General features: G+C 49.7%; 1 protein-coding gene, 37 non-coding genes and 1 pseudogene across 38 annotated transcripts; 37 read left to right on the forward strand and 2 right to left on the reverse strand.

Moving 5' to 3' along the window:
- Positions 1 to 321: 321 nt before the first annotated feature.
- LOC117805458 lies at positions 322 to 7386 on the reverse strand. Its single transcript, XM_034674188.1, has 10 exons — positions 6515 to 7386; positions 6361 to 6432; positions 6232 to 6279; positions 5634 to 5714; positions 5459 to 5536; positions 5291 to 5350; positions 4082 to 5183; positions 2666 to 3794; positions 2433 to 2577; positions 322 to 2165 (listed from the first exon to the last, which is right to left on the reverse strand). The coding sequence occupies exons 1-10, from the start codon at positions 7212 to 7214 to the stop codon at positions 1069 to 1071; spliced, it is 4512 nt and encodes a 1503-aa protein (XP_034530079.1). The 5' UTR covers positions 7215 to 7386; the 3' UTR covers positions 322 to 1068.
- Positions 7387 to 8315: 929 nt separating this feature from the next.
- trnaq-uug lies at positions 8316 to 8387 on the reverse strand. The gene has a single exon. It is a non-coding gene; the product is annotated as a tRNA-Gln (tRNA).
- A 422-nt stretch (positions 8388 to 8809) lies between these two features.
- trnal-cag lies at positions 8810 to 8892 on the forward strand. The gene has a single exon. It is a non-coding gene; the product is annotated as a tRNA-Leu (tRNA).
- Positions 8893 to 9296: 404 nt separating this feature from the next.
- Positions 9297 to 9368, forward strand: trnaq-cug. The gene has a single exon. It is a non-coding gene; the product is annotated as a tRNA-Gln (tRNA).
- Positions 9369 to 9987: 619 nt separating this feature from the next.
- On the forward strand, positions 9988 to 10106 carry LOC117805489. Its single transcript, XR_004629439.1, has one exon. It is a non-coding gene; the product is annotated as a 5S ribosomal RNA (ribosomal RNA).
- Positions 10107 to 10276: 170 nt separating this feature from the next.
- On the forward strand, positions 10277 to 10395 carry LOC117805523. The gene has a single exon (XR_004629463.1). It is a non-coding gene; the product is annotated as a 5S ribosomal RNA (ribosomal RNA).
- A 162-nt stretch (positions 10396 to 10557) lies between these two features.
- LOC117805535 lies at positions 10558 to 10676 on the forward strand. Its single transcript, XR_004629474.1, has one exon. It is a non-coding gene; the product is annotated as a 5S ribosomal RNA (ribosomal RNA).
- Positions 10677 to 10846: 170 nt separating this feature from the next.
- On the forward strand, positions 10847 to 10965 carry LOC117805497. The gene has a single exon (XR_004629446.1). It is a non-coding gene; the product is annotated as a 5S ribosomal RNA (ribosomal RNA).
- Positions 10966 to 11136: 171 nt separating this feature from the next.
- LOC117805546 lies at positions 11137 to 11255 on the forward strand. The gene has a single exon (XR_004629485.1). It is a non-coding gene; the product is annotated as a 5S ribosomal RNA (ribosomal RNA).
- Positions 11256 to 11426: 171 nt separating this feature from the next.
- On the forward strand, positions 11427 to 11545 carry LOC117805558. Its single transcript, XR_004629496.1, has one exon. It is a non-coding gene; the product is annotated as a 5S ribosomal RNA (ribosomal RNA).
- A 170-nt stretch (positions 11546 to 11715) lies between these two features.
- Positions 11716 to 11834, forward strand: LOC117805496. Its single transcript, XR_004629445.1, has one exon. It is a non-coding gene; the product is annotated as a 5S ribosomal RNA (ribosomal RNA).
- A 169-nt stretch (positions 11835 to 12003) lies between these two features.
- On the forward strand, positions 12004 to 12122 carry LOC117805508. Its single transcript, XR_004629450.1, has one exon. It is a non-coding gene; the product is annotated as a 5S ribosomal RNA (ribosomal RNA).
- A 171-nt stretch (positions 12123 to 12293) lies between these two features.
- On the forward strand, positions 12294 to 12412 carry LOC117805515. The gene has a single exon (XR_004629455.1). It is a non-coding gene; the product is annotated as a 5S ribosomal RNA (ribosomal RNA).
- Positions 12413 to 12583: 171 nt separating this feature from the next.
- On the forward strand, positions 12584 to 12702 carry LOC117805516. Its single transcript, XR_004629456.1, has one exon. It is a non-coding gene; the product is annotated as a 5S ribosomal RNA (ribosomal RNA).
- A 170-nt stretch (positions 12703 to 12872) lies between these two features.
- Positions 12873 to 12991, forward strand: LOC117805517. The gene has a single exon (XR_004629457.1). It is a non-coding gene; the product is annotated as a 5S ribosomal RNA (ribosomal RNA).
- Positions 12992 to 13161: 170 nt separating this feature from the next.
- LOC117805518 lies at positions 13162 to 13280 on the forward strand. The gene has a single exon (XR_004629458.1). It is a non-coding gene; the product is annotated as a 5S ribosomal RNA (ribosomal RNA).
- Positions 13281 to 13448: 168 nt separating this feature from the next.
- Positions 13449 to 13567, forward strand: LOC117805519. The gene has a single exon (XR_004629459.1). It is a non-coding gene; the product is annotated as a 5S ribosomal RNA (ribosomal RNA).
- Positions 13568 to 13734: 167 nt separating this feature from the next.
- Positions 13735 to 13853, forward strand: LOC117805520. Its single transcript, XR_004629460.1, has one exon. It is a non-coding gene; the product is annotated as a 5S ribosomal RNA (ribosomal RNA).
- A 168-nt stretch (positions 13854 to 14021) lies between these two features.
- Positions 14022 to 14140, forward strand: LOC117805521. The gene has a single exon (XR_004629461.1). It is a non-coding gene; the product is annotated as a 5S ribosomal RNA (ribosomal RNA).
- Positions 14141 to 14306: 166 nt separating this feature from the next.
- LOC117805522 lies at positions 14307 to 14425 on the forward strand. Its single transcript, XR_004629462.1, has one exon. It is a non-coding gene; the product is annotated as a 5S ribosomal RNA (ribosomal RNA).
- A 168-nt stretch (positions 14426 to 14593) lies between these two features.
- On the forward strand, positions 14594 to 14712 carry LOC117805524. Its single transcript, XR_004629464.1, has one exon. It is a non-coding gene; the product is annotated as a 5S ribosomal RNA (ribosomal RNA).
- A 168-nt stretch (positions 14713 to 14880) lies between these two features.
- On the forward strand, positions 14881 to 14999 carry LOC117805499. The gene has a single exon (XR_004629448.1). It is a non-coding gene; the product is annotated as a 5S ribosomal RNA (ribosomal RNA).
- A 168-nt stretch (positions 15000 to 15167) lies between these two features.
- Positions 15168 to 15286, forward strand: LOC117805525. Its single transcript, XR_004629465.1, has one exon. It is a non-coding gene; the product is annotated as a 5S ribosomal RNA (ribosomal RNA).
- Positions 15287 to 15454: 168 nt separating this feature from the next.
- LOC117805526 lies at positions 15455 to 15573 on the forward strand. The gene has a single exon (XR_004629466.1). It is a non-coding gene; the product is annotated as a 5S ribosomal RNA (ribosomal RNA).
- A 168-nt stretch (positions 15574 to 15741) lies between these two features.
- Positions 15742 to 15860, forward strand: LOC117805527. Its single transcript, XR_004629467.1, has one exon. It is a non-coding gene; the product is annotated as a 5S ribosomal RNA (ribosomal RNA).
- A 174-nt stretch (positions 15861 to 16034) lies between these two features.
- Positions 16035 to 16153, forward strand: LOC117805528. Its single transcript, XR_004629468.1, has one exon. It is a non-coding gene; the product is annotated as a 5S ribosomal RNA (ribosomal RNA).
- A 167-nt stretch (positions 16154 to 16320) lies between these two features.
- LOC117805500 lies at positions 16321 to 16439 on the forward strand. The gene has a single exon (XR_004629449.1). It is a non-coding gene; the product is annotated as a 5S ribosomal RNA (ribosomal RNA).
- A 167-nt stretch (positions 16440 to 16606) lies between these two features.
- On the forward strand, positions 16607 to 16725 carry LOC117805529. Its single transcript, XR_004629469.1, has one exon. It is a non-coding gene; the product is annotated as a 5S ribosomal RNA (ribosomal RNA).
- Positions 16726 to 16893: 168 nt separating this feature from the next.
- On the forward strand, positions 16894 to 17012 carry LOC117805530. Its single transcript, XR_004629470.1, has one exon. It is a non-coding gene; the product is annotated as a 5S ribosomal RNA (ribosomal RNA).
- A 167-nt stretch (positions 17013 to 17179) lies between these two features.
- On the forward strand, positions 17180 to 17298 carry LOC117805531. Its single transcript, XR_004629471.1, has one exon. It is a non-coding gene; the product is annotated as a 5S ribosomal RNA (ribosomal RNA).
- A 168-nt stretch (positions 17299 to 17466) lies between these two features.
- On the forward strand, positions 17467 to 17585 carry LOC117805532. Its single transcript, XR_004629472.1, has one exon. It is a non-coding gene; the product is annotated as a 5S ribosomal RNA (ribosomal RNA).
- A 166-nt stretch (positions 17586 to 17751) lies between these two features.
- On the forward strand, positions 17752 to 17870 carry LOC117805534. The gene has a single exon (XR_004629473.1). It is a non-coding gene; the product is annotated as a 5S ribosomal RNA (ribosomal RNA).
- Positions 17871 to 18037: 167 nt separating this feature from the next.
- LOC117805536 lies at positions 18038 to 18156 on the forward strand. The gene has a single exon (XR_004629475.1). It is a non-coding gene; the product is annotated as a 5S ribosomal RNA (ribosomal RNA).
- Positions 18157 to 18322: 166 nt separating this feature from the next.
- Positions 18323 to 18441, forward strand: LOC117805537. The gene has a single exon (XR_004629476.1). It is a non-coding gene; the product is annotated as a 5S ribosomal RNA (ribosomal RNA).
- A 166-nt stretch (positions 18442 to 18607) lies between these two features.
- On the forward strand, positions 18608 to 18726 carry LOC117805538. The gene has a single exon (XR_004629477.1). It is a non-coding gene; the product is annotated as a 5S ribosomal RNA (ribosomal RNA).
- Positions 18727 to 18893: 167 nt separating this feature from the next.
- LOC117805539 lies at positions 18894 to 19012 on the forward strand. Its single transcript, XR_004629478.1, has one exon. It is a non-coding gene; the product is annotated as a 5S ribosomal RNA (ribosomal RNA).
- Positions 19013 to 19179: 167 nt separating this feature from the next.
- LOC117805540 lies at positions 19180 to 19298 on the forward strand. Its single transcript, XR_004629479.1, has one exon. It is a non-coding gene; the product is annotated as a 5S ribosomal RNA (ribosomal RNA).
- A 166-nt stretch (positions 19299 to 19464) lies between these two features.
- LOC117805541 lies at positions 19465 to 19583 on the forward strand. The gene has a single exon (XR_004629480.1). It is a non-coding gene; the product is annotated as a 5S ribosomal RNA (ribosomal RNA).
- A 169-nt stretch (positions 19584 to 19752) lies between these two features.
- Positions 19753 to 19875, forward strand: LOC117805502 (annotated as a pseudogene).
- The last annotated feature ends 941 nt before the right edge of the window (positions 19876 to 20816 follow it).

Below are 20816 nucleotides of genomic sequence, written 5' to 3' on the forward strand. Positions count from 1 at the left end.
TCTACATTTCAGGCGAAATGTACAAACTGGTTTTGGGAAATAGTAATCCCACATGATGGAAATAAAGATTAGACAATAATGTTGCTTATTACTGATTTAATTTAATTTAATGATAACAATAACTGTATGTTTCAGTGCACACCAAAACGATGACCTTTTAAAGATAACTAGAAAATGACCGGTTTACCAAATACACTGCTACAGTGTCACTTACCAAAGTCCATGAAGTCAGTGAGAATAATAAGCAGATGTTTATTAATTATTATGTGCAAGTGTAAGCTAAGAAAATGATTATATCAAGTAATGACAGAAAAACACAAACACCTTCAAGAAGTTTTATTTTAGCACAATAAAGACAAGTCTGACCAATACAACACATTTTCAATGTATTATAAATATAAACAAGTGCTTCACAGCCGCTGTGAGGAACTTTCATGCTGTGTTGATTTTGGTAACCCACTGTGGGCAAAGATATACATTGTATCTCTCTGCTGATCTTGTCTTTACATGCCATGGTGACGGTGTGGAAACGGAGCTTGGAAAGGACTCGGATGGTGATTGTGCTCAGTGAGTCGTGGACCACACTACCAACTCTGAAGACCTTTACATCGGCTGACTACAACACAAGATGGCCAGCTGTCATTTCGATTTGGAAAAAAAGGGTCAATTTGGTTTTGCATCATTACTACCCTGAACATTTAAAGGCCCCTCAGCATGCAAGACAACTAGAGACTACACTGATGAACTGAAAGAAAACTTCTATTGAATTATTGTAGCCTCTGTTTAACTCACACAGCTCAATGCACACATTGTATCCTATAACAACAACAACTATATAGATAAACAAAAATAACAATAAAGATCAATAAAGAACAGCAGAGCTCTGAATTATTAAACACACAAAATCACTCATAAAACCCCAAACAGGTGAAATATAACATTAAGATAAATACAAAGTATATAAACAGAATGAATGTCTAAACATATTTTTCTGTATTTACATATTTATATATTTACATATTTACATATTTATATATTTACATATTTACAACAATAGGGCTCAGGCAGTCACTTTGGCTTTTCTGTGAGCCATCTGTTCTTTTCAGCGTCAAAAAAGCCAGACTGCTGAAACTCTGTCCAGTTCATCTCCTTGACCATACCCTGTGCCTTGTACAAGGAGAAAACTTTGGAGGGGCAGTAGATGTACTTCCCTGGCACCCCCGGGAAGTATGTATGTACATGAGGGCTGTCTGGACCCTGCTTTAATGGCTGGTGACAGGCCCTGCACAGGCGACCCACTGGCAGCTGCACTGCAGCCTTCCTCTTTGCCCTCTCCTCTGCCACCTTCTTCCATTCTGCCCCCCTCTGTTTGGCAGCCTCCAACTCCCGCTGAAAAAATGGAGAGGCAGCAAAGTCCTCAAAAGGCATTCTGGGATTGTTTAGGCCCTGATCCCTGTAGGTCATATAGACCTTTGTGGAGCAATAGAAATATTTCACATTGCTGCCTTGATAGAAGAAGTGGACTGAAGAGCCATCGCCAAGATATCTGGACTTTGGCTGACCACATGCCAAACAGTTCCTGGTCAACTTCTTCTTCTGCTGTTGTTGTTGTTGTTGTTGTTGTTGTTGTTGTTGTTGTTGTTGTTGTTGTTGTTGATGCTGCTGCTGCTTGTCCAGAATCTCTGTCACTATCTTCTCCACTGCAGCCCGGCTCATTGACTCCTCCTGGGGGGAAGTCACAGGTGGAGGATTGAGAGTAGCTGGAGGAAGGATTGTGACAGGAACACTGACTGTTTGGCTGCCAGAGGTCAAACTCTGCCACAGCCTCTGAGTCTCCAGGACTTTCTCTGGGCTGGTGTTGAGAGAGGAGCTGGTGTTTTTTAGTTTGGCCAGATGCTTTACATATCTCGAGATATGCTGGCAGGTGGTAGGATGCAGAAGGCTGTTGGGGTCAGTGCATGCCCTATGCACCATGGCAGCATAGTCTGCATCCACCTGCTTCAACAGGCCTTTTTCCCCGTGGTGCTTTATCAGGAGCTCATCGATGGCCGCTCTCATGGGCCCTGTCCACCGGCTGTGGTCCAGGACCTGAACCAGACCACCTGTCTTGATGGGACCAGTGCGGGTGGCCCGAGGAGAGGAGGAAACGGGTAGCAACGGCAAGCCTAAAAAATAAAGCATTAGTTTGTTAATATGTTACAGCAGAGTACTGTTGTTCAAAGTGATTATTATAATGTATGAAAAGTTAAACATGTTACATTTCTGAACTCAAAGATTCTTGAGGTTTTATAACCGTAATACAGAAGCTTTAACAGTTATTCTTTGTATTTCCTAAAAATACATTTAGGAAATGAATTCAACCAAACTGTTCACAGCTGATTTTAACTATCAGGTTTATGTGAGGAGGAGTAGTAGGTGGTAGTTTGAATGACCTGTGTCCATCAAAGCCAGTGTTTCTGCTTTGACTGAGGCAGACGAGGGTGAAGGCAGGGTGTGGGACACTGCGCCAGAGCTCAGCTGAGATGACAGGACCGGCACAGCTCCCACTGGATCCTCCTGCACGGTGCTACTGGTTTCCTGCATTGTGGCATTAAACAGAGCAAAGTTGAGTAAAGAAGTCTAAATATTAGTCATTAACTGAAAGTGAGTGAGTCATCTAGATTACCTGAGACTCTGTGGAGGCTTCAGCAGCAGAGGAGGGATGCACTTCATCCTGGGAAGGACTCTGCTGCTGCTGCTGCTGCTGCTGCTGCTGCTGCTGCTGCTGCTGCTGCTGCTGCTGCTGCTGCTGCTGCTGCGGCTCCACGGCTACCGGAGCTAAAATGTTCTGAGGCTCCTTGTCAAAGCTCAGAACAACAGGACGGCAGCCTGGCTCCACATAGCGCAGCCCAAACCTCTCCCCTGTGTCCCTGGAGGTCACATGGAGGACTGGGTATTTTGCCCTCCCTGTCACCTGCAAAGATGCTGTGTTCAGCTGGGCAAGTAACAGAGGGTCGAACACAGCAGGGAGCTCCACACCGGGTAGTTTCAGGTCCACCAGCCTCTGGAAGTTCCAGCGCGCCACTCCCGTCATGGCTTGGGCCTGAAACAGCTCACTGGACACCCGGTTGCCTGTCACCCACTGTGCCTGGTGAAAGTGGAACCCCTCCTGCTGAGACGTGCCTCTTACGGGGATCCAAACAGGTACAGCAGCTCCCTCGCCCTTGGTGTAGTTGAGCTGCAGAGTGCCACCATACCTGTAAAGGATTCCCTCCCCAGCCTCTGGATCACTCAGGCAGCCTCTGAGGATGTGGATCTGCTGAATCCTCCACACTTTCAGCATGGAGGCTTTAAAGAGGAGCACATCGTTGGGATCCTTTGCCAGGAAGAAGTGTTGAAGGACGTCTTCAACCCTCTGCAGCAGCTCTCGGGGCTGTGGCACCTTCGTCCTGCAGTGCTCTCTGATGTGCTGCTTGGTGGGGTTAGCAGGAGAGATTCTGCAGAACGTGTACGCCTCCTTCAGCCGTTGAAGATCCTCCTGGTCCACAACGATGAAAGCTGCAGAGAGGAACTGGCAAAAGGAGCTGTACAGAGGATGGTGCTCAGAGACACACTCCCTGGTAAAACGCCGCATGCAGTGAAACAAGTCTAACTTGACAGTAATGCCAGTGTTAAACTTGCTCCTCGCAGCACAGACATTAGCCAGGTTTCCTGAGGTTGCCTCTGCCACTGTAGCCTCTGTTGTCCTCCAGCTGTCCCACGAGAGGTGCTCCCGAGCCCCAGGATCCAGGACCTTAAAGGCTGCACAGCAGTCCCTAAAACATTAAAAAGAAATGACATTGTGTGAAAAATATCTTTCGGTATTTTTTTAATAAAAAATGAGTCTCATACCGGTTTTGAAGTGTGTTACTGGACATGTTCTCTATTAAACATTTGTTCTGTGCTTTAGACTAAAAAAGGGTCAGTTAACTCAAACTGTTAACATCATTGTTACTGTAAATAAACTAAGTTGTAAAGTGAGTAAATTGAACTAATAACAATGAAACAGACCACAGAACACAAGTCACTGTTTAAACTCATGATTCCAGCTCGTTCTTCATACCTGTCCACCCACTGGTACTGGGCCTTGTCCACTCCAGCTGCAGCGTAGCGACGAGCCAGACCCTCATACATCGGGTGAAGTGACTGGTCGCACTCTGACTGCAGCATCACCCAGCTCAGGATCATCCAGTTCTCATTCATGATGGCGTAGGAAGACATTGTGCCGGTGGAGAGGGCGACCTTCCTAGCCACCTTGCGGGTGTGATCCGCCCTGAGCGCCTGTCCAAAGGTCCCCTGAAGCAGCAGAGTGAGGAGCTCCTCCTGCCGCTCATACTCACTGACCAGGCAGTCCACCAGGTAGTGAGATGAGAGGGACACTCCGTTCCAGCCGTCGATGTCGGAGTACCCACCGAATGGAGCGGGAGTGTCCGCCTGTCTGAGGAGCCCAGAGATGGTCTTCTGACCGTAGACTCCTGCTTCAGCGTCCCTGATGTTCTGGACGCTGTGCAGGTAGGCCAGGTGAGCTCTCTCAAACTTCAGGTGGAGCGCCTCCGTCAGCTGCTTCGCCATGTCCTCTGGTGATCTGCCGCTGCGCCTCATCTCGTCCATCACAGACTTGCAGATGGCCTTTTTGAAGGTGAGGAGAGCTGGCACGATGTTGCTGATGCGCTTCGGTAGCTTCTCCAGCCATTGGGGCTTGTCAGCGTACCAGTACTTTTTGCAAGCTTTGCAGGTGAGCCGCGAAGCTAGGATGTAGTACTGGCCGCTGACGCCGATGATCACTCTTGGCCGCCCAACGCCAGAGGAAGCTACCTGCGGAGTGGAACAACCATGGAGACAAGGCAGCTGATAGTTGTTCCTCAGCCTCTCCATGATCTGGTGCTCCGGCTTCCAGATGAAAAATGGATGCAGCTGAAAGTACTTGGGCGACGGCAGCTCATAGACTGAATCTATGAGCTCAGGCTGAGGTGGATGACGCCACAGAGACAGCATGTTCATGGCGTGCCGCACTGGACGTGAACCTGGCCAGAGCCCAAGTAATTCCATCTCAGCCTTCATCCATATTTTCTGCTGTTGGGAGCAGTTCCACCTAGCAACATCCTGATCATAGGAGGGGACGGGCGCTTCAGGCTGCTGGACTGGAGGTTCTGGACAGGACAGAGCTGTAAAACCCACAATAAGATACCACAGGACATCCTCAATAAAAGAAAAATAAAGAGAGCTGTGTTAATTACTACAATGATTTATACTGAGACTAAGAAAATCATACCTGGGTCATGGACGATGTCTCCCGGTGCTCCAACAGGAGCCACGTTCTGTAAAGATGACTCTACAATAGTGGAACAAAACAGGTAGGACATGTGAGGTGTAATAATTAAAAACAAATAAGTGCTTCAGGTTTTTAATCATAAAGCATATGAGACATTAGAGTTTTTACCTCCAGGAAGAGACTCTTTAATCCCGAGCTGTGGAGCAATGGCAAGCAGCTGGGGCGGCACTGGTAATGGGACCTTGGCTGTATTCATGGGATTAAAAGAAAAGGGATTGTCACTCAAATCAAAAGCAATTCACACATCTGCATTTAAAAATGAGAAGAAAAGCAATGTAAATACCTTTTACCGGGGTGACATCTTTAGGGGAGTAACTGGCCTGAGCAGCTCTGGAGACTGTGGCCTCTGGCTGAGTCCTGTGTGCTGTTGGAACAAGTCTGTGTTATTTTATTCACAAAGTCAAGCTTGTTTAACTTCATGTTCTGTCTTTACCTGTTTCCTGTGTCACTAACTGACATTACAGATTGAAAATACACTATTGTAAACCGAATTCTTATTTATTAGAAACGGAGAAACATGATGCTTTTAAACATTGTAGGTGAAAACAGGTAGAGAACAGAAACACTATCAAAGTTCAGTCACTGTAACACCTGTCAATCAAGGATTTGGCTTGTAAACCTGTATCCAAGCTACATCTCAAAGCCTGATGGGTTTTTTTACATGCCACATCCTTGAAGGACCTCATTCAAAACATGCAATAAAGAAAACACTTACCATCATTGCTGAAATGTTAAGTCCTTTGGTTAGTGGGAGAGCAAAAGAACACAATCATCAAAACAGACCAGAACACGGCCAAAATAACAAACTAGTTGTAAGGACAAAGTGATGTCAGGAGAATCCTGTTGAATACAGAATTCTCCCTTCATCAGACGAAGGAAACCTGTTGCTGGAGGCACAGCTGTGGCCCTTGGGACTTCTGCTAGTGGCCCTGAAAGTAAAGGTGGCATTAAACTTGTATCATATATGGTGAGAGAACAAAATAATTCTGCTATAATTTAGCTCCACCTACGTGGCTCAGTGAAATCCTTAGATGGGGACAGAGTGAGCATTTCCCTCTCCAGGTCCTCATCCTGCTCCATCACTAAAAGATCAACAACATTAAAGCTGTGTTAGAATCTTGAAATGTTTGAATAAAATGAGTGTTTACATATTTGTGAACTGACCCAGACTGCTGCATGGTGGTGTGGAGGCAGCAGAGACTGCTGGAGGTGTTCGGCAGGACTCGGCTTTCTTCTGCTTCTGGAGATAGGTCTGCAGATGGTGCATTTTGCTGTTGTTTACACAGCTACGACCTAAAATAAAGGCAGCGTAACCATCTGCTCTGCTCTCCCAGATCTGCCTCCAGGTATCCCTGGCCCTGGTTCCAAAGCCAACAGTGTTGTCATCCTCTGACGCCGCTGGTGGTACGGGCTTCCTGGAAAGTAGGTACTCCCTGAGATCCTCAACTTCCCGGAAGCTCCTGGCATATTCGAGGAACGACAACAGGCTGTCCTTGCTGTGGCCCTGAGCGCAGAAGGTCCCTGCCTGCTCCTCCTCTTCTACCTTGTTAAAGAGGTAGACGGTGTAGCCTACATCATTTTCAAGGAGCCACCTGTAGGATTTCCCCTTGTATTTTCCAAACTGGAGAACGTACTCCCCCATCACCTCCAGTTTGTCGGACACATCCCCTCCCCTCTGAAAAACCACAGTAAGGGCATTCGTCCTCACTAGGTCGTGCTTCTGAGGGGGGGACTTGTCCTGAAGGGCAGGATGTTTTTTTATTTTCATGGCCTCATCAGAGGGGTCCTGACGGAGATGACCTGACGGACCCTTCCTGAAGGACACTCTGACTCTTCCAGGGAAGAAGTCAACCATCCTCTTCATATTCTGTTCACAGCAACACACAAGTCATATGAAGTAACAATGATCATACTGTTGAATCATCTTTATCAAAACTGAAAATAACCAGCATATTCAATTACTAAGTAACAACACTAAATAACAACACCTGATCTAACAAACGTTATAGACAGACAGATACAGGCCTAAGATAGAAAGATTGATTCATAGATATACATACACGAACAGATAATGGAAAGTGTGATACCTAATAAATATAATTAAAAGTATTTCATGCTCATTCAACCTCATCCTACATGTACGCTAACGCCTCCTGAAATATAACTGGAGCTAAACATTCCCATTGACAAGTAATGAGCTAACACAATGATCGCACAAAGGCTTCAAACGTTATTCTGTTTTTTAATGAATCACGGTAAAAGAGTCAATAAGGTATGATTTTACAGTCAGGAGGAGAGACATTCATAAAGAATGAATGAACAGTTATTCCCGCCTCTCTCTCTCATTGATAAAATGAGCTTACATTAGCATTAAAGCTGACATACTGTAAACTTTACCTTAACATTCTCCATCTTTAAACTACTAGCCCGCTACCTGAGCTAACAGCCCCCCCGGTTCGTACCTGTCAAAACTACTTCATTAAACTATCATAAAACTGGTTTGTCAACATCACTCGGGGCCTATAAGTACTGTAAAAGTGAGCCACACTTACGTTTCTCTTAACTCTACCAAAAAGGGGAAACAGCGCCCCCCAAATCTCCATAGTGGTCAGAAATATATTACATCCGTAGTGATAAGAACTACCACAGAGAATGAATGGGAAAAGTTAAGGAAGTTAAGCTTTACTATTAACGGCCCACGCGCGAAAGGTCCCCAGTTGGAAACTGGGCGGAAACACTTTGATGCGTTGCTGTTGTTTCCAGTGGAGATTGCCGCACTTATCAGAAAGTGGCCAGTCGTAAGGAGTAGGTGTGGGACGGTCGTGAAGCTGCAGGAACGCATTCTGGAACCAAGTCCGAAACAAAGCATTTCAGAAGTCTCAATTTAGCGTATGACAAAGAGGAGGCAATATTGCAACTGCCACTCAAACAGGACAGTGTGCTGTACAAACATCTAATATCTTCGCAGTCCCCCCGAGATTTGAACTCGGATCACTGGATTCAAAGTCCAGAGTGCTCACCATTACACCATGGAACCAGCTTGAAGGTTGCGCACGCAGTTGTGAACATGTTTCTCACTTGACTTCAGCCTACCTACTGTTGCGACAGATACTGCCCTGTAACAGGACTGAGCTTAAGTCCAAGCGACCAGAAACCTCAGCTAAGCCAAAGCTGTGTTCACAAACTAAAGGACTAGTAATATCAGCAGAGCAATTGGTATTCAAGTTGTACACATGAGCAAAACCAGGTACCTGCAACTGGATTTTTGTAGAAACTGCTTTGGCCTTCCATTAGTCTTCCTCTCCACTGCAAGGAGCGATGTCTTCGTCCTCCAGCCCAAAAGGTTGTTCTTGTTGTTGCCAGGTGAAAACAGTAGCAGTCTGCACCCTGAATGGAGCCAAAAGGTTTGTTACGTGACCGTGTCGGCGTGCCGCGCCCTGTGACCACGGTGCCCATCTAGTCAGGATGGCCGAGCGGTCTAAGGCGCTGCGTTCAGGTCGCAGTCTCCCCTGGAGGCGTGGGTTCGAATCCCACTTCTGACATGACGTGCTTTTCCCTGCCACTGTTGTCTGCCACATGATGCTGACAGAGATTACTCATCAAGTCTTTACACGGCAGGCGGCATGAAGACAATAAAACACTGTGCTCGTAGTACGGCGGGCGTGCCTGACACGCTAAACTGAGACGGTGCCGTTTGTGTGGCCTCTGACTCCTGCTTTTTGCACGTGTTGCTCTCAGCAAAGAATGAACATGCTGCTCTCAGCCTCAGCCCTCGTAGCTGACCACGTTACTTTAGACAGCCAGTTAAAGTTGCTTTTTCATGCGGTCGTCTGTTTCACTGGTATTTCTTAGTGCCTACCGTCTCTTGTTGTGTGCACAGTAACAACCATACATGTTGATGGCATGTAAGACCGTGTTCGACAGCTGTCTCTGGAAGCCATGCGACGGTGCCATGGTGTAATGGTTAGCACTCTGGACTCTGAATCCAGCGATCCGAGTTCAAATCTCGGTGGGACCTGCTTTTGAGGTGTCGCAGGTGCCTTGCGACTGGTCGGACGGCAAGCAACACAGGTGCCCAGCACCAGTGAGCCCTTGAACAATCCAAGGGTTATCGGGTCAGCCGATCCTCCTGAAAGGTTCAGAGGCCACTGTAAATTCCGGCTCGTACTAACCATCAAATGTAACTGTAGTCGCTCTTAACAGCGCATGCATGCCCTACTGATGTAAAGCATAGTGTACACATTGGACTGGAATTTGCTGATGAAGGCAAAAGGCAGGGATGAACCAATGAACTCATCCTGCTTTACTTACGGTACATTGATGACTGCTTGGTTGGCAATTTGATTTAGATTGCCTCCATTGTAGTAGGTAAGGTTAACCCTTCCTCAGCTCACCTCGGCTGGAGAGCAGCACGAGCTTGAAGCCCCTGTCCTTGTGGGTAAAACAATTAGCTGCTGGTAGGAAGCATAAGTCTCCCCGTCGGGGAATCGAACCCCGGTCTTCCGCGGACGGGTCCCCTTCATAGTAAAGCTTAACTTCCTTAACTTTTCAGAGGCCCACTTGCGCCAGATTTCAGAACACATTCTGGCTGCCGGCTGCCACAGCCTATAAGTGGCTGTTTTGCACTTGATACTTTCGCTTACGGCCATACCACCCTGAACACGCCCGATCTCGTCCGATCTCGGAAGCTAAGCAGGGTCGGGCCTGGTTAGTACTTGGATGGGAGACCGCCTGGGAATACCAGGTGCTGTAAGCTTTTTTCTTTTTTTCAAATTTCTCTGCAGAAAAAGCGGCCTGACTGAAAAGAGGCAAAGAGACAGACGTGCGCCAGATTTTAAAGAATGTGGCGGGGCCTCGTGCCCCGCCACATTCTGGCTGCAGGCTGCCCCACCGCCTATAAGTGGCTGTTTTGCACCTGATACTCTCGCTTACGGCCATACCACCCTGAACACGCCCGATCTCGTCCGATCTCGGAAGCTAAGCAGGGTCGGGCCTGGTTAGTACTTGGATGGGAGACCGCCTGGGAATACCAGGTGCTGTAAGCTTTTTTCTTTTTTTCTAATTTCTCTGCAGAAAAAGCGGCCTGACTGAAAAGAGGCAAAGAGACAGACGTGCGCCAGATTTTAAAGAATGTGGCGGGGCCTCGTGCCCCGCCACATTCTGGCTGCAGGCTGCCTATAAGTGGCTGTTTTGCACCTGATACTTTCGCTTACGGCCATACCACCCTGAACACGCCCGATCTCGTCCGATCTCGGAAGCTAAGCAGGGTCGGGCCTGGTTAGTACTTGGATGGGAGACCGCCTGGGAATACCAGGTGCTGTAAGCTTTTTTCTTTTTTTCAAATTTCTCTGCAGAAAAAGCGGCCTGACTGAAAAGAGGCAAAGAGACAGACGTGCGCCAGATTTTAAAAGAATGTGGCGGGGCCTCGTGCCCCGCCACATTCTGGCTGCAGGCTGCAGGCTGCCTATAAGTGGCTGTTTTGCACCTGAAACTCTCGCTTACGGCCATACCACCCTGAACACGCCCGATCTCGTCCGATCTTGGAAGCTAAGCAGGGTCGGGCCTGGTTAGTACTTGGATGGGAGACCGCCTGGGAATACCAGGTGCTGTAAGCTTTTTTCTTTTTTTCAAATTTCTCTGCAGAAAAAGCGGCCTGACTGAAAAGAGGCAAAGAGACAGACGTGCGCCAGATTTTAAAAGAATGTGGCGGGGCCTCGTGCCCCGCCACATTCTGGCTGCAGGCTGCCCCACCGCCTATAAGTGGCTGTTTTGCACCTGATACTCTCGCTTACGGCCATACCACCCTGAACACGCCCGATCTCGTCCGATCTCGGAAGCTAAGCAGGGTCGGGCCTGGTTAGTACTTGGATGGGAGACCGCCTGGGAATACCAGGTGCTGTAAGCTTTTTTCTTTTTTTCTAATTTCTCTGCAGAAAAAGCGGCCTGACTGAAAAGAGGCAAAGAGACAGACGTGCGCCAGATTTTAAAAGAATGTGGCGGGGCCTCGTGCCCCGCCACATTCTGGCTGCAGGCTGCCCCACCGCCTATAAGTGGCTGTTTTGCACCTGATACTTTCGCTTACGGCCATACCACCCTGAACACGCCCGATCTCGTCCGATCTCGGAAGCTAAGCAGGGTCGGGCCTGGTTAGTACTTGGATGGGAGACCGCCTGGGAATACCAGGTGCTGTAAGCTTTTTTCTTTTTTTCAAATTTCTCTGCAGAAAAAGCGGCCTGACTGAAAAGAGGCAAAGAGACAGACGTGCGCCAGATTTTAAAAGAATGTGGCGGGGCCTCGTGCCCCGCCACATTCTGGCTGCAGGCTGCAGGCTGCCTATAAGTGGCTGTTTTGCACCTGAAACTCTCGCTTACGGCCATACCACCCTGAACACGCCCGATCTCGTCCGATCTCGGAAGCTAAGCAGGGTCGGGCCTGGTTAGTACTTGGATGGGAGACCGCCTGGGAATACCAGGTGCTGTAAGCTTTTTTCTTTTTTTCAAATTTCTCTGCAGAAAAAGCGGCCTGACTGAAAAGAGGCAAAGAGACAGACGTGCGCCAGATTTAAAGAATGTGGGGGGGCCTCGTGCCCCGCCACATTCTGGCTGCAGGCTGCCCCACCGCCTATAAGTGGCTGTTTTGCACCTGATACTCTCGCTTACGGCCATACCACCCTGAACACGCCCGATCTCGTCCGATCTCGGAAGCTAAGCAGGGTCGGGCCTGGTTAGTACTTGGATGGGAGACCGCCTGGGAATACCAGGTGCTGTAAGCTTTTTTCTTTTTTTCAAATTTCTCTGCAGAAAAAGCGGCCTGACTGAAAAGAGGCAAAGAGACAGACGTGCGCCAGATTTTAAAAGAATGTGGCGGGGCCTCGTGCCCCGCCACATTCTGGCTGCAGGCTGCCAGCATGCCTATAAGTGGCTGTTTTGCACCTGATACTCTCGCTTACGGCCATACCACCCTGAACACGCCCGATCTCGTCCGATCTCGGAAGCTAAGCAGGGTCGGGCCTGGTTAGTACTTGGATGGGAGACCGCCTGGGAATACCAGGTGCTGTAAGCTTTTTTCTTTTTTTCAAATTTCTCTGCAGAAAAAGCGGCCTGACTGAAAAGAGGCAAAGAGACAGACGTGCGCCAGATTTTAAAAGAATGTGGCGGGGCCTCGTGCCCCGCCACATTCTGGCTGCAGGCTGCCCCACCGCCTATAAGTGGCTGTTTTGCACCTGATACTCTCGCTTACGGCCATACCACCCTGAACACGCCCGATCTCGTCCGATCTCGGAAGCTAAGCAGGGTCGGGCCTGGTTAGTACTTGGATGGGAGACCGCCTGGGAATACCAGGTGCTGTAAGCTTTTTTCTTTTTTTCAAATTTCTCTGCAGAAAAAGCGGCCTGACTGAAAAGAGGCAAAGAGACAGACGTGCGCCAGATTTTAAAAGAATGTGGCGGGGCCTCGTGCCCCGCCACATTCTGGCTGCAGGCTGCCGGCTGCCTATAAGTGGCTGTTTTGCACCTGATACTCTCGCTTACGGCCATACCACCCTGAACACGCCCGATCTCGTCCGATCTCGGAAGCTAAGCAGGGTCGGGCCTGGTTAGTACTTGGATGGGAGACCGCCTGGGAATACCAGGTGCTGTAAGCTTTTTTCTTTTTTTCAAATTTCTCTGCAGAAAAAGCGGCCTGACTGAAAAGAGGCAAAGAGACAGACGTGCGCCAGATTTTAAAAGAATGTGGCGGGGCCTCGTGCCCCGCCACATTCTGGCTGCAGGTTGCCCACCGCCTATAAGTGGCTGTTTTGCACCTGATACTCTCGCTTACGGCCATACCACCCTGAACACGCCCGATCTCGTCCGATCTCGGAAGCTAAGCAGGGTCGGGCCTGGTTAGTACTTGGATGGGAGACCGCCTGGGAATACCAGGTGCTGTAAGCTTTTTTCTTTTTTTCAAATTTCTCTGCAGAAAAAGCGGCCTGACTGAAAAGAGGCAAAGAGACAGACGTGCGCCAGATTTAAAGAATGTGGCGGGGCCTCGTGCCCCGCCACATTCTGGCTGCAGGCTGCCCACCGCCTATAAGTGGCTGTTTTGCACCTGATACTTTCGCTTACGGCCATACCACCCTGAACACGCCCGATCTCGTCCGATCTCGGAAGCTAAGCAGGGTCGGGCCTGGTTAGTACTTGGATGGGAGACCGCCTGGGAATACCAGGTGCTGTAAGCTTTTTTCTTTTTTTCAAATTTCTCTGCAGAAAAAGCGGCCTGACTGAAAAGAGGCAAAGAGACAGACGTGCGCCAGATTTAAAGAATGTGGCGGGGCCTCGTGCCCCGCCACATTCTGGCTGCCGGCTGCCACAGCCTATAAGTGGCTGTTTTGCACTTGATACTTTCGCTTACGGCCATACCACCCTGAACACGCCCGATCTCGTCCGATCTCGGAAGCTAAGCAGGGTCGGGCCTGGTTAGTACTTGGATGGGAGACCGCCTGGGAATACCAGGTGCTGTAAGCTTTTTTCTTTTTTTCAAATTTCTCTGCAGAAAAAGCGGCCTGACTGAAAAGAGGCAAAGAGACAGACGTGCGCCAGATTTAAAGAATGTGGCGGGGCCTCGTGCCCCGCCACATTCTGGCTGCAGGCTGCCCACCGCCTATAAGTGGCTGTTTTGCACCTGATACTTTCGCTTACGGCCATACCACCCTGAACACGCCCGATCTCGTCCGATCTCGGAAGCTAAGCAGGGTCGGGCCTGGTTAGTACTTGGATGGGAGACCGCCTGGGAATACCAGGTGCTGTAAGCTTTTTTCTTTTTTTCAAATTTCTCTGCAGAAAAAGCGGCCTGACTGAAAAGAGGCAAAGAGACAGACGTGCGCCAGATTTCAGAATGTGGCGGGGCCTCGTGCCCCGCCACATTCTGGCTGCAGGCTGCCACAGCCTATAAGTGGCTGTTTTGCACCTGATACTTTCGCTTACGGCCATACCACCCTGAACACGCCCGATCTCGTCCGATCTCGGAAGCTAAGCAGGGTCGGGCCTGGTTAGTACTTGGATGGGAGACCGCCTGGGAATACCAGGTGCTGTAAGCTTTTTTCTTTTTTTCAAATTTCTCTGCAGAAAAAGCGGCCTGACTGAAAAGAGGCAAAGAGACAGACGTGCGCCAGATTTCAGAATGTGGCGGGGCCTCGTGCCCCGCCACATTCTGGCTGCAGGCTGCCCCACCGCCTATAAGTGGCTGTTTTGCACGTGATACTTTCGCTTACGGCCATACCACCCTGAACACGCCCGATCTCGTCCGATCTCGGAAGCTAAGCAGGGTCGGGCCTGGTTAGTACTTGGATGGGAGACCGCCTGGGAATACCAGGTGCTGTAAGCTTTTTTCTTTTTTTCAAATTTCTCTGCAGAAAAAGCGGCCTGACTGAAAAGAGGCAAAGAGACAGACGTGCGCCAGATTTAAAGAATGTGGCGGGGCCTCGTGCCCCGCCACATTCTGGCTGCAGGCTGCCCACCGCCTATAAGTGGCTGTTTTGCACCTGATACTTTCGCTTACGGCCATACCACCCTGAACACGCCCGATCTCGTCCGATCTCGGAAGCTAAGCAGGGTCGGGCCTGGTTAGTACTTGGATGGGAGACCGCCTGGGACTACCAGGTGCTGTAAGCTTTTTTCTTTTTTTCAAATTTCTCTGCAGAAAAAGCGGCCTGACTGAAAAGAGGCAAAGAGACAGACGTGCGCCAGATTTCAGAATGTGGCGGGGCCTCGTGCCCCGCCACATTCTGGCTGCAGGCTGCCCCACCGCCTATAAGTGGCTGTTTTGCACGTGATACTTTCGCTTACGGCCATACCACCCTGAACACGCCCGATCTCGTCCGATCTCGGAAGCTAAGCAGGGTCGGGCCTGGTTAGTACTTGGATGGGAGACCGCCTGGGAATACCAGGTGCTGTAAGCTTTTTTCTTTTTTTCAAATTTCTCTGCAGAAAAAGCGGCCTGACTGAAAAGAGGCAAAGAGACAGACGTGCGCCAGATTTTAAAGAATGTGGCGGGGCCTCGTGCCCCGCCACATTCTGGCTGCAGGCTGCCACAGCCTATAAGTGGCTGTTTTGCACCTGATACTCTCGCTTACGGCCATACCACCCTGAACACGCCCGATCTCGTCCGATCTCGGAAGCTAAGCAGGGTCGGGCCTGGTTAGTACTTGGATGGGAGACCGCCTGGGAATACCAGGTGCTGTAAGCTTTTTTCTTTTTTTCAAATTTCTCTGCAGAAAAAGCGGCCTGACTGAAAAGAGGCAAAGAGACAGACGTGCGCCAGATTTTAAAGAATGTGGCGGGGCCTCGTGCCCCGCCACATTCTGGCTGCAGGCTGCCACAGCCTATAAGTGGCTGTTTTGCACGTGATACTTTCGCTTACGGCCATACCACCCTGAACACGCCCGATCTCGTCCGATCTCGGAAGCTAAGCAGGGTCGGGCCTGGTTAGTACTTGGATGGGAGACCGCCTGGGAATACCAGGTGCTGTAAGCTTTTTTCTTTTTTTCAAATTTCTCTGCAGAAAAAGCGGCCTGACTGAAAAGAGGCAAAGAGACAGACGCCCACTTGCGCCAGATTTCAAGAATGTGGCGGGGCCTCGTGCCCCGCCACATTCTGGCTGCAGGCTGCCCACAGCCTATAAGTGGCTGTTTTGCACCTGATACTTTCGCTTACGGCCATACCACCCTGAACACGCCCGATCTCGTCCGATCTCGGAAGCTAAGCAGGGTCGGGCCTGGTTAGTACTTGGATGGGAGACCGCCTGGGAATACCAGGTGCTGTAAGCTTTTTTCTTTTTTTCAAATTTCTCTGCAGAAAAAGCGGCCTGACTGAAAAGAGGCAAAGAGACAGACGTGCGCCAGATTTAAAGAATGTGGCGGGGCCTCGTGCCCCGCCACATTCTGGCTGCAGGCTGCCACAGCCTATAAGTGGCTGTTTTGCACCTGATACTTTCGCTTACGGCCATACCACCCTGAACACGCCCGATCTCGTCCGATCTCGGAAGCTAAGCAGGGTCGGGCCTGGTTAGTACTTGGATGGGAGACCGCCTGGGACTACCAGGTGCTGTAAGCTTTTTTCTTTTTTTCAAATTTCTCTGCAGAAAAAGCGGCCTGACTGAAAAGAGGCAAAGAGACAGACGTGCGCCAGATTTAAAGAATGTGGCGGGGCCTCGTGCCCCGCCACATTCTGGCTGCAGGCTGCCACAGCCTATAAGTGGCTGTTTTGCACCTGATACTTTCGCTTACGGCCATACCACCCTGAACACGCCCGATCTCGTCCGATCTCGGAAGCTAAGCAGGGTCGGGCCTGGTTAGTACTTGGATGGGAGACCGCCTGGGAATACCAGGTGCTGTAAGCTTTTTTCTTTTTTTCAAATTTCTCTGCAGAAAAAGCGGCCTGACTGAAAAGAGGCAAAGAGACAGACGTGCGCCAGATTTCAGAATGTGGCGGGGCCTCGTGCCCCGCCACATTCTGGCTGCAGGCTGCCCCACCGCCTATAAGTGGCTGTTTTGCACTTGATACTTTCGCTTACGGCCATACCACCCTGAACACGCCCGATCTCGTCCGATCTCGGAAGCTAAGCAGGGTCGGGCCTGGTTAGTACTTGGATGGGAGACCGCCTGGGAATACCAGGTGCTGTAAGCTTTTTTCTTTTTTTCAAATTTCTCTGCAGAAAAAGCGGCCTGACTGAAAAGAGGCAAAGAGACAGACGTGCGCCAGATTTTAAGAATGTGGCGGGGCCTCGTGCCCCGCCACATTCTGGCTGCAGGCTGCCACAGCCTATAAGTGGCTGTTTTGCACGTGATACTTTCGCTTACGGCCATACCACCCTGAACACGCCCGATCTCGTCCGATCTCGGAAGCTAAGCAGGGTCGGGCCTGGTTAGTACTTGGATGGGAGACCGCCTGGGAATACCAGGTGCTGTAAGCTTTTTTCTTTTTTTCAAATTTCTCTGCAGAAAAAGCGGCCTGACTGAAAAGAGGCAAAGAGACAGACGTGCGCCAGATTTCAAGAATGTGGCGGGGCCTCGTGCCCCGCCACATTCTGGCTGCAGGCTGCCCACCGCCTATAAGTGGCTGTTTTGCACCTGATACTCTCGCTTACGGCCATACCACCCTGAACACGCCCGATCTCGTCCGATCTCGGAAGCTAAGCAGGGTCGGGCCTGGTTAGTACTTGGATGGGAGACCGCCTGGGAATACCAGGTGCTGTAAGCTTTTTTCTTTTTTTCAAATTTCTCTGCAGAAAAAGCGGCCTGACTGAAAAGAGGCAAAGAGACAGACGTGCGCCAGATTTCAGAATGTGGCGGGGCCTCGTGCCCCGCCACATTCTGGCTGCAGGCTGCCACAGCCTATAAGTGGCTGTTTTGCACCTGATACTTTCGCTTACGGCCATACCACCCTGAACACGCCCGATCTCGTCCGATCTCGGAAGCTAAGCAGGGTCGGGCCTGGTTAGTACTTGGATGGGAGACCGCCTGGGAATACCAGGTGCTGTAAGCTTTTTTCTTTTTTTCAAATTTCTCTGCAGAAAAAGCGGCCTGACTGAAAAGAGGCAAAGAGACAGACGTGCGCCAGATTTCACAATGTGGCGGGGCCTCGTGCCCCGCCACATTCTGGCTGCAGGCTGCCCACCGCCTATAAGTGGCTGTTTTGCACGTGATACTTTCGCTTACGGCCATACCACCCTGAACACGCCCGATCTCGTCCGATCTCGGAAGCTAAGCAGGGTCGGGCCTGGTTAGTACTTGGATGGGAGACCGCCTGGGAATACCAGGTGCTGTAAGCTTTTTTCTTTTTTTCAAATTTCTCTGCAGAAAAAGCGGCCTGACTGAAAAGAGGCAAAGAGACAGACGTGCGCCAGATTTCAGAATGTGGCGGGGCCTCGTGCCCCGCCACATTCTGGCTGCCGGCTGCCACAGCCTATAAGTGGCTGTTTTGCACGTGATACTTTCGCTTACGGCCATACCACCCTGAACACGCCCGATCTCGTCCGATCTCGGAAGCTAAGCAGGGTCGGGCCTGGTTAGTACTTGGATGGGAGACCGCCTGGGAATACCAGGTGCTGTAAGCTTTTTTCTTTTTTTCAAATTTCTCTGCAGAAAAAGCGGCCTGACTGAAAAGAGGCAAAGAGACAGACGTGCGCCAGATTTCAGAATGTGGCGGGGCCTCGTGCCCCGCCACATTCTGGCTGCAGGCTGCCACAGCCTATAAGTGGCTGTTTTGCACGTGATACTTTCGCTTACGGCCATACCACCCTGAACACGCCCGATCTCGTCCGATCTCGGAAGCTAAGCAGGGTCGGGCCTGGTTAGTACTTGGATGGGAGACCGCCTGGGAATACCAGGTGCTGTAAGCTTTTTTCTTTTTTTCAAATTTCTCTGCAGAAAAAGCGGCCTGACTGAAAAGAGGCAAAGAGACAGACGTGCGCCAGATTTCAAGAATGTGGCGGGGCCTCGTGCCCCGCCACATTCTGGCTGCAGGCTGCCACAGCCTATAAGTGGCTGTTTTGCACCTGATACTTTCGCTTACGGCCATACCACCCTGAACACGCCCGATCTCGTCCGATCTCGGAAGCTAAGCAGGGTCGGGCCTGGTTAGTACTTGGATGGGAGACCGCCTGGGAATACCAGGTGCTGTAAGCTTTTTTCTTTTTTTCAAATTTCTCTGCAGAAAAAGCGGCCTGACTGAAAAGAGGCAAAGAGACAGACGTGCGCCAGATTTCAGAATGTGGCGGGGCCTCGTGCCCCGCCACATTCTGGCTGCAGGCTGCCCACAGCCTATAAGTGGCTGTTTTGCACCTGATACTTTCGCTTACGGCCATACCACCCTGAACACGCCCGATCTCGTCCGATCTCGGAAGCTAAGCAGGGTCGGGCCTGGTTAGTACTTGGATGGGAGACCGCCTGGGAATACCAGGTGCTGTAAGCTTTTTTCTTTTTTTCAAATTTCTCTGCAGAAAAAGCGGCCTGACTGAAAAGAGGCAAAGAGACAGACGTGCGCCAGATTTCAGAATGTGGCGGGGCCTCGTGCCCCGCCACATTCTGGCTGCAGGCTGCCACAGCCTATAAGTGGCTGTTTTGCACCTGATACTTTCGCTTACGGCCATACCACCCTGAACACGCCCGATCTCGTCCGATCTCGGAAGCTAAGCAGGGTCGGGCCTGGTTAGTACTTGGATGGGAGACCGCCTGGGAATACCAGGTGCTGTAAGCTTTTTTCTTTTTTTCAAATTTCTCTGCAGAAAAAGCGGCCTGACTGAAAAGAGGCAAAGAGACAGACGTGCGCCAGATTTTAAAAGAATGTGGCGGGGCCTCGTGCCCCGCCACATTCTGGCTGCAGGCTGCCACAGCCTATAAGTGGCTGTTTTGCACCTGATACTCTCGCTTACGGCCATACCACCCTGAACACGCCCGATCTCGTCCGATCTCGGAAGCTAAGCAGGGTCGGGCCTGGTTAGTACTTGGATGGGAGACCGCCTGGGAATGGCTCATGACCCCCCCAAGTCCCTATCCTGGATCCTGGGACCTGTTAAATCTTCTTGGAGACCAGAGGAATCTCCAAGCAGATATTGTAGTCAGGGTCAATTTATATTAAAAGATTAACCCTGAAGGCAAAGTGTGTTCATTTTTGGTAAACAACAGTTTTAGGGGTAAGCCTATTCAAGATTGCTGAATTCAAATCTGCTGTAATGCCTCAAAATAGAGAAATAACGGGGCCCCACGTACAGAGGTTACAGTCCTCGTCGCAGAGGTCGCCGGTTCGATTCCCGGCCGGTCGGCCAAAAAAAAGGCCAAAAATATAACTTTAAAAACAAAAAAAATAGAGAAATAACATGAACCCCATTGACAATGCATTACAGGTGAACAGGGTCAAAAAAACTTCAATAGATATCGCCATGAGACTTCTATAGATTACTGCTTGCCCTGAGACAACAAAAAATTGAATCACAAGATATGAGAAATTGTATGTTTTCACATCCAAATTAGGTCTTACATTATTAATTATGCACTAATTTGCATACACTTCAAAAATGACAGAAAATATTGTTCATAAGGAACAAGCGAGGGAGGTTTCATGTAGATATTTGATACTTAGATTTTCTATCCTATTCACCTGTAATACATTGCCTATGATGTTAGGCCTATGTTATTGTGGTAGTTAGGAGGCTTAAAACTCTTTTTGGAGCCTGCCATACAGCAGATTTGTGTTCAGAAACCTGACATACCCCTTAAAATGTTGTATAAGCCCATTTTCTGAAATCCTGCCTAGTCTATTGGGAGAAAGTGAAAACTTGCAGTAACATCTTATACAGATATGCAAACACCAGCCAATAAGTGTAAAACAATGAATTTTATTAAAGGCAGCAACAGACTGCATAGAGTCAGATAAAGCACTGGATGTCTTTCTGCTCACAATGTAAACATCCATCCATCCATTATCGTGACC

The sequence above is a fragment of the Notolabrus celidotus genome, chromosome 21 (assembly GCF_009762535.1).
Source record: "Notolabrus celidotus isolate fNotCel1 chromosome 21, fNotCel1.pri, whole genome shotgun sequence".
In the NCBI taxonomy this organism is placed as follows: Eukaryota; Metazoa; Chordata; class Actinopteri; order Labriformes; family Labridae; genus Notolabrus; species Notolabrus celidotus.